This window comes from Haemaphysalis longicornis, unplaced genomic scaffold, assembly GCF_048455015.1.
Source record: "Haemaphysalis longicornis isolate Haplotype H1 unplaced genomic scaffold, Haemaphysalis longicornis Haplotype H1 scaffold_13, whole genome shotgun sequence".
Classification (NCBI taxonomy): Eukaryota; Metazoa; Arthropoda; class Arachnida; order Ixodida; family Ixodidae; genus Haemaphysalis; species Haemaphysalis longicornis.
The window spans coordinates 1766338-1782244 of NW_027526233.1; the positions used below are offsets into that span (position 1 = coordinate 1766338).

At 46.1% G+C, this 15907-nt stretch overlaps 1 protein-coding gene across 1 annotated transcript in view; it reads right to left on the reverse strand.

The window, feature by feature from the left end:
- Positions 1 to 12293: 12293 nt before the first annotated feature.
- Positions 12294 to 15907, reverse strand: part of LOC144164208 (uncharacterized) — a 35744-nt gene continuing 32130 nt past the window's right edge. The window contains exon 5 of the mRNA XM_077694725.1: positions 12294 to 14401. Within this exon, the coding sequence (XP_077550851.1) occupies positions 14214 to 14401 (188 nt within the window). The 3' untranslated portion in view covers positions 12294 to 14213. The remainder of the gene's footprint in view (positions 14402 to 15907) is intronic.

A 15907-nucleotide genomic window follows, 5' to 3' on the forward strand; every position in this document is an offset into this window, starting at 1 on the left:
ACGGACTGACTGAACGCTTCAACAAGACGCTCACGGATATGCTGGCCATGTACGTGTCCGCCGACCACCGCGACTGGGACGTGCCACTACCCTACGTTACGTTTGCGTATAATTCTTCTCGCCTCGACGCTGCCGGCTACTCCCCTTTCTTTCTTCTTTTTGGGCGAGAGCCTGCCTTACCATTGGACACCGTGTTGCCTAACTCGGGGATATTCACAACCGAATACGCACGAGACGCGGTCGCGCACGCTGATTTGGCCCGACAGGTTGCCCGCGCCAGGATATCTACTGCACAAACTGCCCAGAAAGACCGCTATGACCAGCACCATCGCGATGTGTACTTCGCCCCTGGCACTTTGGTACTCCTGTGGACCCCATCGCGCCACGTCGGCCTGTCTGAAAAACTGCTGTGTTGTTTCACGGGCCCTTACCGCATCCTACGCATGGTAACTCCCGTGACCTACGAAATTGGACCCCTCACGCCTTCGCCGTCATCTCATTCAACGTCGCAACTTGTGCACGTCTCCCGTCTGAAGCCGTACCACTCCCGCTATCCAGGCTGCCTCTAACCTTGTTCCGTTGTTTGCACCGGGTCGGTGCTCTCGCCGCCGGAGGTTATGTCACGGGCATTGGCAGATTAGCAATCCAAGTGCTAAGCTATGGCCAACCTCTCCTTCAGGGATATGCGCCACTGCCAAGCTGGTACACGGCCTTGGGAGACGACGACGACGCTGCTTGCCTTGCGGACGTGCGCGCTGTTCCGGGGACATTCGATCTGCTTTGCCCACCGGCTTGTATTTGACTGTAATACATTTTATTACGAGCAGTGCCTTCATTGCCACGTCACAATATTATTACAATATTGTCACGAAGAGAAGACGAAGCTGTGTGCGCGGTGCGTGACCTCTCCGGGTGCGGTGTCTGTGATTGCCGACATCATCTGAATAAATCACCTGGCATTCAACCATTGTTCCTGTGATTCGTCCTTGGAATTACAGGAGCTCTTGAAAGCCTCGGGAAACGAATCAGGATGCCGAGACCGGCAGTGCCTGAGGGCCGGCATGGGGATGTACCCGCACCTGCACCAAAATGTTACGTGACGGCAAGACGTATCAGAGGAACAATGGTGAATACGAAGTAATATGTTCACATGATGACGCCCATCACAGACACAGCACCCGGAGAGGCCACGCACCGCGCACACAGCTTCGTCGTCTGTGTCTTCTCTTCGTGACAATTTATAATAATTTTAGGTTATTGCAGTTGGAAAATCATAATTGCAGAATACTATATCATCATAGTATTATTATCATAATATTATAAATTTTAAAAAAATACACCGTCTGATAATTTTTCCTGTGGGAAACTCGATATTTTTCACTGTCCCCCTTTGGAGCTTCGGACAGCTCCAGAAATTTTATTTTTTCTCCACTTGTCGTCCGCATGTGTATATTGATTTCACAGAGTGTGTTCTTACTTATTCGTAAATTATATTTACCCTGCGGCTGTGATTGTTGTGTGTGCTTATGAAACACCCCTGCTGGCTGATCGTCTTACATCACACATTCATCATAAGCCAACTCCGGTCCACTGCAGGACAAAGGCCTCTCCCATTCACTTCCAACTGCGGCTGTCTGCATGCGCGACTCGGGCCCACAGTTTACTCCCAAACTTCCCGATTTCATCCCTCCATCGGATTAATGGTCTTCACCATCTTCTAGACCCATGTGTTGGTACCCACTCCCACTCTGTAACCGTAATTGTCGATGGGTGTCGGTTCGTCTCACCACGCGTCCCAAGCCAATTTCTTTGTTTTTATTTGAACTGTGTTTACTGTCTACTCTAGTTTGTTCCCTAATCTACGTAACTCGTTTCCTGTCCCGGAGCGTTACTCCTAACATTATTCGTTCCATGGCCAGTTGAGCCGACCTAAGCTTCCTTTGTAGTTTTTTTGCAAGGCGCCAAGTTTCAACTCCACATTTTGTAACCGACAGTATGCACTGGTTGCATATTTTCCTTCTAAGTGAGACAAGTAGCTGACTTTTCACTGTTCGTGGGTGCTGATCAGAGAGACCTTTGAGAGAGAGAGAGAGAGAGAGAGAGAGAGAGAGAGAGAGAGAGAGAGAGAGAGAGAGAGTAGTCCCCAACCCATACCTATTCTGCTCCGGATTTCTTTCTCGTAGTTGGTAACCATCCGTCCGAGGTAGGTGTATTCCTTTACTTCTTCTATCGTTTGGTCTGCTAAGCTGACGGGGTCGCTCTTGGAATACTTATTGCTCATTACTTTAGATTTATTCATATTTATTGTTAGCGCCATGCCCCACGGCTTCCTGATTGTAGTTCTTCCAGCATTGTTTGTAGGTGTTCTGCAGTCTCACTCAGCAATACTATGCAGTCCGGAATCCTCAAATGGCCCAAGTATTCCCCAGTTATCCTTAAGCCTATATTTTCCAAGTCAGGCTATCTAAACACCCTCCAGACATGTTGTGAATACTTTTAGCGACTAGGTATCTCCCTTTCGGATCAGAAATTTATTGCTTTGCTTGTGGAGGGTTGCCTTGCCCGTGCATTTCTTATACATATGGCTCTGGAAGTCGTGGGTAGGTTTTCTCTATTCCCTGGTGGCACGTTCATAAATTTCACGAGGACTGGACTTCACGGAAACGCGTCCATAGCTAACAAAAGCGACCACTTACAGTTATTGTAAGACCGATCTGTCCTCAAGAAATTCATGTGCCAGATGCACGCCGCCAAGAAAGTTTTGCGCGTATAGTCGCGTACGCGTATACACCTTTAGAAAAAGTGAATGACAAAAAAAAGAAAAAAACCGGGTATAGAAATAAGGTGCCTCGTTGTTGAGTCACATCTTCAAATTATTGTGGGCACCTCACCGTAAAAAAAAGCACACACTTGCTTAGCAACTCTATAAGAAAAGTGCGACTACAGCACGACGAGTACAGAATTCATGATTGCCTTTGAAAGTGACTGTTTTTGAGCGATATTACAAAGGCTGAAGTGCAAATGGGACATATAAATGAAGTAGGGGTAAGCGACAAGTAGGAGACGAGGGGGAGTGCAAACTTCTCATTATTGTTTATTTGTGAAAACAAATAACGCGCTGCAAAGATTGGCTTAAACTGAGCTTGCTATTTCGTAAAACTAGGAGGAAACAGGTAGAATACGGACATTTATATTTGTAGGACGTAATTATGATTATAATAATTACGCCTGCATGAACAACAGAGGTTCGATTTCTTCCACGTGGACGAAATCGCCGCGGGCCCATGCGCCCGACACAAAGGAATGCCGCCGCCAACACGATCATTGCGGATGACGCGAGCTCATGCACGACACCAATAACTTAGTGAGGCTAGAAAGAGTATTGGCTATGATCAGGAATCTGCCTACCTGACCTGTTAAAATTCTGTTCTCCAACGTAAACGAAGCCTGTTTGTGTATTTTAATTATACAGGATGATAGAGCAATAAATGAGCGTTTTTGAAAGTTTTTCCTGAACAAAACAATATTTTGTTCGCGGTCAATCTTCAATCGAAGGTCCCATATTTGTGGTATATTTTGATTAACACCAAGAACGGCGATGAGATTTACCCGCTTACTAAAAAAATGAAATAAAAACGAATTTCATTTATGGGACAGCTGGCGGCCATTTTGAAAAAAAGAAATGACCGTAGAGTGAACTATGAAACGCACGATGCGCGGAATGGCGGTATTATTTTATTCTAGGCTCTATCCACTCTACATGTAGAAATATTGTGTAATAATCCAACAAATGAGGGACTAAAATAAACAGATCTGTCGCCGAGTTTGGTTGCGCCATCCATCGAACCGGCACCACACGTTTCTTTCGTTTTGAGAAACGTTCAAACGCTCACGCTTCCTTTTAGATTTCATGGGGGATCTACACGCTCAGTGTGACACTCCTCCACATGCATTTCTGCAGTTTTTCGAGAGCTGTGTCTCTAAATGATCACACATCGATGTAGGGTGCCCTGCTGTCTGCCTCTGAATAACTTCAAATCCAGTACAGGTGCCGCCCTTTGTTCCGTTATATTTCCCGGTCTGGGGTGCTACCTGGTCCTGTGGTATATCATCAGCGGATATCAGAGAGGCTACACCAGAGAGGCGATGCCTAAGAAAACGGCATCCATTCACGAGAACAAGATTGGCCCCTTTGGTGTAGCATTCGGCGAAAACTTCCCGTACTGGGAGAGGCCCTCGTCCTGCAGTGGACAGGCTGACGATGGGGATTTCATTTATGTACGTGCGTCGTGCTTGCGTGTGTGTGTAAATGCCGTATTCTACGTAGCTAAAGTACAGTAAAGTACAGGAGGCGATGGTACAGCTAGTGAACTGCGGCTAAGGCGTCCGTTGTGCATAACCATTTGAAATTTTATAGGCGACGTAATCCCTCGAAAACATGGGTTAGTGTGGTGTTCACATAATAAATAAATGGAAAGCTGCTATACATTCAACATTCCTCAATATTGCGGAAACCTAGATAAACATGAACACAGGCGATGTTGTTTCTGGATTTTTCGTGGGCATTGTAGAAACTGTGCATCACATTTAACCACACTTCCGAAATTAACGTATCCCTATGTTACATGTACTACATAGCAAACATTCAAGTCTGCTGTACGGGATCATTTGAATTTTTAGGCAGCTTATGTAACTCCCCATACAATCGTTTAACATAATAAATATGGAATTTGCCAACATTTGGCAACATTGCTGCAACACGAAAAAAGCATGTAAAGGGCAACGTTGAAACGTTGCATGAATGTATCCGATGTTGGCCAACATTTGGAAACATTGCTGCAATGCAAGAAAGCGTGCCTGTGGGAAACGTTGCCTATGCGTTGTTTGTAAACTTTGCGTGAATGTTGTTGAATCTGTCCAACGTTGGCCCACATTTGTCAACATTGCTGCAACGTGAAAAAACATGCATACAGGCAAGACTGCCCATCCGTTGTTTGTAAACATTGCATGAATGTTGTTGAATGCGTCCAACGTTGGCCCACATTTGCCAACATCGCTGCGACGTGCAAAAATGGGCATATGGGCAACGTTGCCCATCCGTTGTTTGTAAACGTTGCGAGAATGTTGTTGAATGTGTCCAACGTTGGCCCACATTTGGCAACATTGCTGCAACGTGAAAAAACGTGCATACTGGCAACGTTGCCTATACGTTGTTTGTAAACGTTGCGTCAATGTTGCTTAATGTGTCCAACGTTGGCCCACATTTGGCAACATTGCTGCAACGTGAAAAAACGTGCATACAGGCAACATTGCCTATACGTTGTTTGTAAACGTTGCGTTAATGTTGCTGAATGTGTCCAACGTTGGCCCACATTAGGCAACACTGTCACCACGTTGTGTAACGTTGCCTAACGTTACACAACATTGGCAACACGGCAAAAACGTTGCGGCAACAATGTGTGCTACTAGGGATAGTGCGTTTAACACGACTGGGAGAGTGCGGAATCAAATGCTTTCTCAAAGTCTATAACTTCCGTTTAAAAAGGTTTAGTGTATTCTGCGGATTTTTCTATCAGTTGATTGGCAACATAGATGTGATCCACGGTTGAGTACCCTTTCCTAAACCCAGCCTGTATCTAGGTTGTTGGGAACCCAAGCTGTCACCTATGCAGCTAACTATACCTTTAGTAAAAATACTGTACACAGCCAATACGTGTCGGGCTGATGGGTCGGTAATTCTTAAGGTCCTTGGAATGTGCCTTCTTTGATTGATTTCAGGGTTTAACGCGCCGACGCAACGCAGGCGATGAGGCGCGCCGTAGTGGAGGGCTACGGATTAATTTAGACCGCCTGGGGATCTTTATCGTGCGCCGAAATCTCGTACACACGGGCGTTTTCGCTTTTCGCCTCCATCAGAAAAGTGACCGCCGCGGCCGGGAATCGCGAACCTGCGTCCTCGGGCTCAGCAGGAATCTGCCTTCTTACGAATGAGAATAATGTTGGCGTTTTTCCAGGATATGGACACTTGTTGAGTCTTCAAGCATTCCAAAAAATTGCGCCCACCACCCCGCGAGGGGAACCCTGTAGATGCGAGTTGATTCTGAAATCGTGTGAAACGTGTCGGGAACGCGTGTGATTATTATGTTTTATGATTATTATTGTTTTATTGGCCAATGTTGGTCAATCTTTCGAAGTGGTATGCTTGGGGCTTCGCTGTCGCAACGACCTTCACTCGATTGTTGCTGTAAGTGGGAGCTTCTTTTCTTTTACTGCAAGTGTTAATCATTGCCCCATCATGCGTTGTATCAGTAGCTTCTTGACGTAGTTTGAATGAGTCAAGGATATAAGGCGCGTTCGTAGCGTTTCATTCTGTCTCGATTTTGTGGCGCAGTGGGAAGAGCACCATCTACCTCGCGTTCCGCCCACAGGGTCGTGGGATCGAAACCGGGCGCCGCTAGCTATTATTTTTTTATATAGTGTAGCGGGAGGGGTGTGTACGAGAGGGGGGCATCGGCGAGGAGAGGGGGTGAGCGGCGGAGAGCGCAGCTCGCGCGGCGAGGAGAATGGGGAAGGGGCGGACGACAACAACGCCGACGCTGCATGGACAAGGCGAGTGAATGATATGCAGTCGCATCTAAAAAGTACAAGCTTTTGTGGTACAATATCCTTCCTCCTTCAAAAGATCCACGGTTATGCCTTCGGCGCCTGCAGCTGCTCCTCCTCTTTTCATTCCCTTTTAAGACTTTCCTGCCTTCTGTTTAGTTACTAGTGGTGCATCGAAGGTTTAGCTGTCTAACGCCGCTGGCATACATTCTAGTGTGGAATCGTTCCGATGCCTTTATTATTGCGTCCAATTTGTCGGTTATGTTACCCTGCTCGTATCTGAGTGTGTACACGCTGTTTTCGACGATGGCTAGCTTTGCATTGGTTTCTTTTAAGCTTGCCACTGTTTGCAGCGTCTCCTAGCTTGATCACTGCCATGTTATTTTTTAGTTATTTAAGAAATGCTGCAGGCCATTAGCCTGCGCAGGAGGGTTAGATATATCGCACACCAAAAACAACCACAAAAAGCATCTTGTGTGCCTACTGCAAAATATACAAGATGTGCGAAAACAGTAACTCAATGGCAAAACAAGAGGCACAAGAATGTGTCAGAACAGTGAAGAAAGGCTACAAAACTGCCAGCAAAACGATTCATAGAAAAAATGCTACGACGATTATTACATAACAGGTATCTATTGTAAACACAGGGTTCAAGGCGTTCTATAGCACGTCTTCAATGTTCGTTCAATGTTTGTGGGATGAAGTAAAATTTGAGCAAATCGGTGCGTGCAAAAAAGGGGCGTGAGACATAAAGCGTGTGATTGACGAGTTCGCCGCTTTGATAGAGGCGTTACGAAATGAAAGGGGCCAAGATCGACGTTGCGGTTAGTAAGAGAATAAAGAAACTTAAGGCTGATAAACTTTCATTGTGATTCCAAGGTTGCAATCCCATGGTTTTGCATTGGTGTAGTAACTGAGACATTTCTACCGTGCCAGGAATATGTGAAGCGCACTGCAGGTCTGTGAATTTTTCAAGTGATTTAATATTCTTTTTTGTATGCGGGTCCCAGACAACGCAAGTGTGTACCATTTTAGGGCGCATGAGTGTTGTAGACTAACGGCTTTACCTGTGGCGGAGCATCTCTAAGTTTATGCTCTAAAAGGCACCATTTCCGAAAAGCGGACGAAGCGGCATTAGCACTGTGCTTAGGGTGTTAGTTAACGTTATCCCACGGTACCTATATTCCATGGGAATCGGCTTTAATAAAAAGGAACACAAAGAAAGACGGAGATAGACGACAAACTGCTGACTAACAACTGAAATTTTACTGAAGGAAACACAGATATATACATATGTGAGGAGGAGCTTTTTGGCGCTTCAAAGAAGCGAAGATGACGAAGTGCGTACCGAGGTTGGAAAAAAGGACGTGGCAAAAAAAAAAAGAGAAAGAGGTGGCTAGCACTAGTAGGCAGGAAAGGGCAGGCGGTTCCAGAAGCGCTCGGCTGGGGAGAACGCCTGGACCATTTTTACGAAGCCGCATATATTCCTCCTGGAAGCTCTCGGCAGGGTGTCAACGCTCAGGAGATCTTCGAGCCGGGCTACGCTGGATCTCTTCCAGTCAAGACCGGCCACGGAGCACCTGGGCTGAGTCTGGCGTGTTGTTCATCGGCCGCAACACCGACATCGACAAACGCACCGAGCCAGCTCACTGACAGGGACCCACACGTGAGCGCGAACATTTCGGAGTGGGACTTTTTTCATGGGACTTCTCTGTCATAGGATTGTTGCTATTAGACTAGCTTGAATTTCATTTGTGCACGTTACTTTGTAATTGCTCCCGTCAATATACTTTAGTCCTTGTCCGTCGCCAAACCTGCCTCGCTTCCTTTCCGCCAAGTGAGCTTTATCCTCCTCAGTACAAAAAAACTTGCTTTACGACATACTTTAATACAAAATATATAATTTTTTTCAGGCCGGTCAGTGATATTAATAGCGGAGACCACTGCGCAGAAACTCTTTTTCTGCGCATTGTCCACTACGGTCTTGCTATCGGCACTCAAGAAATCATGTCCGCACAAGATGGCCACCAGGTTCGAAAAACAGGCAAGTCGCCTACAGAACGCTGGCTACCCAAAAAACTTGCTGAGACCTGTCTGCGAAACGCTCATGCAGAGGATAAAGGGTGAAGAGATGAGACGGCCTCCTCAACTACTGAAGAGGACAGAAGAAGGATGGCAGTTCTGCCGTACGTACATGGGTTTTCCCATGCCATGAAAAAAGTGCATCAAGGTCGTATTCCCCGCCCCCAACAAGGCCTACGGCATGTGCCGTCAGGTGAAAAGGTGCGCGGAGTGGGCAGTTTTCGACAAAAAAAACACCGCACAACATACGCAGATTGCAGCAAAAATGTGGGGTACAAAATTCCCTGAGGTGCCGGTCCGTCTACATCGGACAAACCAGTTGTTGCCTGAACAACAGGGCCCGAGAGCATGCTGCAACGCTCCAAAAAGCAACCCCTTCCGGCCACCTTACTAACAACGTTCGAGACTGCCACTGTGACGCCTACTTGCACGAAATCGCGGTTATCGGAAGGAAGAGAAGCAGAATGGGACGAGAAATACTCGAAGTATTGGCAATAGACGAAGCTGGAGATAGCTGCATCAGTGTGTCGTCTATGGCCCTGTCATGAACCGGAAAAGAGTTTTTGCGCAGCGATCTTCGCTGATCATATCACTGACCGGCCTGAACAAATTTTATATTTCTCATATTTTTGTGTGTATATCTCTGTATTTCCTTCAGTAAAATTTCAGTTGTTAGTCAGAAGTGTGTCGTGTATTCCTTGGCGTTCGTTTTTATTCAAGCTGATTCCAATCGAAGATGTACCCACCAGCACAGACCAGAGCCATTCTACCTATATTCGTTCACTTCAATTAAGGGGCGATTTGAAACGGAATATGGAAACAGAAGGGGCGTTTTTCTTTTTGAAACTCCAAGCAAGGCCGATTTGTCCAAGTTTAGCTCCATAAGTTATTGCACCGTGCAAGAACATTGCTAAGCACTGTATTAGAGCGAGATCTTGGTATTGAAAGTCAGACAAAAGAATGCTATCATCACCAAAAAGGAGGATCTGGATTGGGTCATAAATAGTATGTACTATATTGTCACGGAACTCGACATTTTACATGGCAATGCACTGGATCACCTGGTGGTCAATCCATCGTACACTTCATCTGTAGTACGTGCACCATCAGTGGGTCGCGCAAGGCAAGCCGAAGTGAACACGAAGACGTCGCCCACAGGCAGACTGGCACGAGCTGCACTCGGCTTTGGAATATTTGCATTCGACTGTGATTCTTTGAGAATAGATTGCTTTTATGCATAGTGTGCAAATAGGTCGCATCTGCCTAGTAACATCGTTTTGGTAGAGGTTGCAGTTCCTGTCCCTGTGCCTGTCAACAGCGCATCCACACCACACCACGGATCTTCAGAGTGGGCGACACATTCAGGGACGCACGATGCCTCCTGCCAACGAGACCGCACCCGTTTGGCCCTTCATCATCGTTTCTCAGCCCTGTGACCCAGGCTTTTTCACCGGTGAGGACGACACCGACGTGGAAGAATGGATACGCATGTTCCAACGTGTCAGCGCCCATAACAGGTGGGATGGCAAAATCATACTGGCTTACTTTACCATCTAAGAAACACAGCCAAATCCTGGTATGAGACCAATAAGCACACGTTGACCAGCTGAAATGTTTTCAAATGAAAGATGCGCGAATTATTTGGCAGACGACGAAATGACGTCGCCACAACCAGTTCCATTGAAGCGGCGGTGCTAGGTTTCACGCCCACGATCACTCTGGCCGCAATGGCAGGTGGGAAACGCTCTGCCAACTGCGCTAATAGCTCACACCTGTGCAGCTCTACAAACACACCTTATACCCTTCCCTATAATGTTCTCCATGGACGGCCGCTGGGGGCCAGCGGGAGCGGACTTCTGTCACGTCGGCTCCGTAAAATGTCCTTTTCTCTAGAGGAACAACCCAAATTTTGACTTGAAAGTGACGTTCTGTTTTTGCGGAACTCCCAGGGACTCCATGGACACCAAATTCAAGCCGTGAGTGGACTTTATGAGACTTGCTATGAACTTACAATACTATGAACCCTGGAGAGAGCAGTAAGAGAATCGTTTTTTTTGATGCACCGCTTGGAACTAATTTTACAGCTCATTAAACATTTGTTGTACCAATAGCAAGGAGCCATTTCGAATGCCCATTTCAAACATCAAAGTTTAATGAGCTGTACAATTAATTCCAAGCAGTGCAAAAAAAAAAAAAAATGGCCGCGTATCTGCTCCTTTCGTTGCAAATGTCGTCAAAAGACGATAGTCTTTATCGGCTATTGCGAAGTAAATGCCTCCCTTCGCTTTGCCGCTCACCTCTCATGTTGTTCCTCTTGCGTCGCGCTCCTCCCAAGGCAAAGACGCCAAAGGTTTGCTTAAATCATTTTGAATTTCCCGCGTTCCACTGCTCCAAACCGGGTGTCTCGATGCGAACGCTGCTGTACGGCGGAGACGCGCGTTAATCGAGGCGCCCTACTTCAACGTTTATAGAACCGCATTTCCCTACTCCACGTGCGTTGCAAGCAGAACGTGGAACCTATCTAGTGGAACCTTGCGTAACTGTTGCCGGTTGATTTCTTAAAATGGCGCAAGAAGCTATAGTGGCGCGGGCGACAGTAGGCGACGGCGAAGTGAATTCTTTTTCTGCAGTTGATGAAGTATTTAATTTCGCAAAAGCAAGCATGTTTGATTTTTTTATAAAGGAACACTGCAAATATCACTTCTGTATTGATTTGCTGTCTCATATTTGCGTAATGTCTTGTTCTTCTTCAACAATGTCGACAAGTATGAATCTTACACCGGACATAGACGGGTAGATTTAGCTGTGACTATATAAGACTAATGGGCAGGCATTGTTTTGCTTTGGCCGGGTGGCTGAATCGAGTCACAGACAGACGGACAGACATACAGACAGACCAAAATTTCTGGGTTTAAGGAGCCCAAGAAAGACTATCGTCTTTAAAAAAAAAAAACACTCACCAGGGTTCATAGTATTGGACAACATAGAGATTGGAGTTTTATGACTAACACTTTTGTCTATTGTTCCTCCAAAAGTGACTAATTATCTCTACTCATTTTGGGAACTAAATAAATAATGCCATATTTTAAATCAGTAGACAAAAAGCAGCAAGACTGACAAGTTTCTCGGAGTTTACTTAAAAATGAAAAGAAATTGTTTCAAGAGCCTTTATTCTGTGTTTCAAAAAACACAAAATTAAAAAAGCTGCTTTGCACTCCTGCTGTAGAATGAAATATGAAGGATTTTAAATATTACTTTCATTGTGTCGCTTAAAAAATTGTCCTTTGCTGCTGTAATGGAGCGACCAGATTTACCAAAGCCCAGTTCTTTCAAAGCTGAACGAACCTGTATTTTTTATCTTCGTGGCTCACAGCGCAAGCTATGTCAGAAACCAAGCAGCCCACTATCTTGTTTTTGCAGCACACTCTGGTTGTCTTTGGTCTGCCATCCGATGAACTCAGCATAACCAAGTGGTAGGCACATCTTCCTTCTGCACCTACTAAGCGGGGTTCCCCCAAAGGATTCCCCCTGTCTCCATGCCTTTCCATTTATTTTTATTTACTCTCAACAGCACCGAGTGCAGTGTAAAGGAATGACCCACACACACAGACAAAAAACAAACTCCTGGTTCCCAGAAGCCACTTATATTACTTGATCTGGGTGCTGTAGTGAGATGTCCAGTGCCATAAATTAGTACAGAGCAAAAAGTGTGACACGATTCCCACATACGAAAGAAAAAAAAAAGAGGCAAGCACTGGCAAGGGTGGGTGAGAGGGAAAAATAAAAGAGCAGCAGTTTGGCATTGTTGACCAAAAAGATTTGTGTAGACATACATACGCATAGGCTGACCTAGATCAACACACACAAACCACCGAGATTGAAAGACTTGTGCACGATGCCACAATCAACAAAGTACAATGTTTTGCTATCACGAACTAATGAGCACACCCAAATTCCAACATCAGAATCAACTGCAGCCCTGAAAACACATGAACCAACTCTGCAAGCAAAACACAACCCCCACATACGAGTGGTTCGAGTCACTCAATGTGACCACATAGCGCGTCTGATGGCGCAAGTGCAGGAGATTCAGAATGAGAAACACTCTTATGTTCCGGTCACAACCTCAGTCCTAGATGGAATGTTTTGTCATCTCTTCACATTTCGCACAATATGTAAACAAGTTCTGCTATTAATACAGTGACACAGCCTTGGCTTGGCCTGGCTTGAGCTGGCTCGCCCATTTTGCCCGATGCCATTTGAATACGCATATTTTCACAGCAAAAAAAGCCAGCGACTATAACAAGAACACTAGGCTGTACTAAAACATGGTCTTGTTTAAAAAACTTGTACTAGCATAATAAACTTTTTTTTTCCATTGTTCATTACACTCCGTCTCTTGCGCAAAGAAGCATGCATCCATAATCATACACACACTACACGTGTTGAAACAATAGCTCATCAATAATGCACTGCCACTTTCATCACTCTCGAGTGAAAACCATTGTAGACAATACTGGTAGAGCAAGGATAAGAAAATGAGAAAATGAGACACAGTTATTACAAAAAAAAGCACAGTGTGTATGTATGAAAACACATTGTACCTGAACGGCGTATTAAATTGTTAGTAAAAAACGTTAAATCAAGCTGCATTCTACTAAAAAAAAAAGTGCGACAATAGCGTTACATTTGCAAGCACAATGTGTACCTTGCTTCCGTTTCAGACAACGACTGAGTAAATTAAAGTAAATGTCATTCGTTTAAATGCACGCTAGGCACAAGAGACAAATACTCGCTTCACTTGAGCTGCAATGCTTTTTACAATTGCTAGCTATGCTTGTATGAGCAATGTTTACTTCACAGAATGACATCCGCTTACAACTAGATTATACTCATGTACACAACCAATTGTCACAATTAAGTACACGGTTCATGAGATATACATAGCCTTTTTTATCCAACTGAAATTGCTACACTCGCCTCATCTCCAAAGTTCCTCCTCATCCGGTCACGTGAATCTGGACTACCAAATCTGATCATGCTGTCAACAAATTGAACTAGGAGCACTTTTCAGTGTAACAAAGCTCACTGAAGGTTTAATGCCAACAATTGCCACAGGTGACAAATTAAAAAAAAAAAGAAAATGTCAGATTTGCAAGTGGTCTTCCTCATAGTAGTCAAACATTTTGTGGTCACCGTGCGGCAACTTGCCTGTGTTCCCATAAAACCGCGGAGAGGTAACGGTGATTGAACACATTTTATCGCTACCGTGATGGGTTTCGAAGTCTCTGATGTGACACCTATAGCCAACAACTCTCCTCTCCTTTTTAGCTCCATCCACCCCTGTTGTGATTTTGGTCAGCGGCGTCTCAAATGCGAGATGTGGCAGTTTCACACTTGTGACGCGTTCACCAAGGCAGATGCAACCACGTTGCCCCAACTCTCACAGCACTCTAACCCGCAACTGCTCATGTAATGAACGCCTCGTGTCCCAGTGAAGAATGAATGCCTTGTGGTGGTGGTGCCCCTTAGAAGCCCCTGGACTTCTGCGCGGCCACGAACTCCGGGTAGTCGATGAATCCGTCCCGGTTCCGGTCGTCCATCTGGAGGATGGGGTCGATCATGTTTGAGAGTTCCTGGTCCGTGAACAGCTTGGTGGTGCCGTGTGGCGTCGGCGGCTGCTGACCCTGTTGTGCCAGGTGCTTGCTCTCCTCCACTGCACAGACATCACCATCACCAATTTCAATCCCTGTGTCCCCACCATGAAAAATTCGCTGCCATTCCACTACTGCGAAGATGGAAGCCGAGTGAATCTGTACCGGCGGGTGAATGCATTGAGTTGCGCATGGTGACCACAGGTCAGCAGGCTCACTGAACTGACGATTGCCCTCACTACTGATGAGTAAGTGAGTGGTGAGAGAGATTTGCTGATGACGTTGCCTTGCTAAGTAACTCAGGGGACGAATTGCAAAGCATGCTTTCCACACTGGACAAACAGTAGAACTGTGGGCCTGAAAATTAATATGCTGAAAACCAAAGTAATGATCAATAACCTCGGGACAGCACAGCGGTTTGAAGATAGGTGGTGAGGCAGCGGAAGTGGAAAGCAAATATATCTACTTAGGCCAAGAAGTGAGCCCGGATCCCAACCATGAGGCAGAGATAATTAGAAGGATAAGAATGGGTGGAGTGGATATGGCAGACATTCTCAGATAATGAATGACAGCCTACCATTGTCCCTGAAGAAGAAAGTGTATGACAGCTGCATCTTACCGGCACTCACCTACGGGGCAGAAACCTGGAGGGTTCAACTTAAACTGCAAACGACTCAGCGCGCAATGGAATGGAAGATGATAGGTGTAACATTAAAGGGCTACTGAAGCACTTTCAAAACCGGGCAAAACTACTTTTTACAATTATTACATTGGTCAGTTTGTGCCTGTAAAGTTTTTTTTGGTCATTTTTAGCTTGGGGACAGCGGTATTCGTCATTAAAGTTGACCCTACGCCCCGCCCACCGCTCCCTGCCGCATCGCCGGAAGAGCGAGAAACTGAGCGGCAGCGACCGGAAGTAGCGTCATATTCGGAAGACGGCCAGCGACGTGAGCCGTCGCTTCGCTGTGTCCCAGTTTTCTGGGCGAAGTTTCGAATTAAGCAGGCGTGTAATCTGCACTTTATTAATCATCATTGTCTTAAGTTGCTTCCGCGTCGATTTTTTAACCGTAATGCTACTGTGTGATTCCCTAAAGCGACTCCTAGATACCAGAGATTCCTACCCGAGCGCCCGTGGCTACTACATTGCCTTCACGAGTAGTCGCGGGGCCGGCCGTGTCGTCGGCTGCTCTGTGCTTCATAGGCGAAGCGACGGGCTCAAACAAATACGGAGGTACCCAAGTTTCTTATCCATTATTATAAGGGAATTACAAAAAATGTAGGACCACAGCACTCCGGGCTTCCCGAACTTCTTGCTCGTTTTCCCGATCAAGGTTGTTGGCTGTGACGACAGCGTAGCTGAATAGCTAGATTCTAAGAAGAAATCAAGCAAGCTGAAAGCATGAAGCGTTTTCTGCGCCCGGAAGCACTCCGCACACTCGCCGGTCGTGCATGCTTGTACGCCGCACGAAACGGCTCGCACCACACATGCCGCGGCAGCGACCGCTCTTCGCTGCCGTCCAGAATGAAGGCCGTCGCGAAAAGCAAGGTAAACGTGCAAGAGGATGATA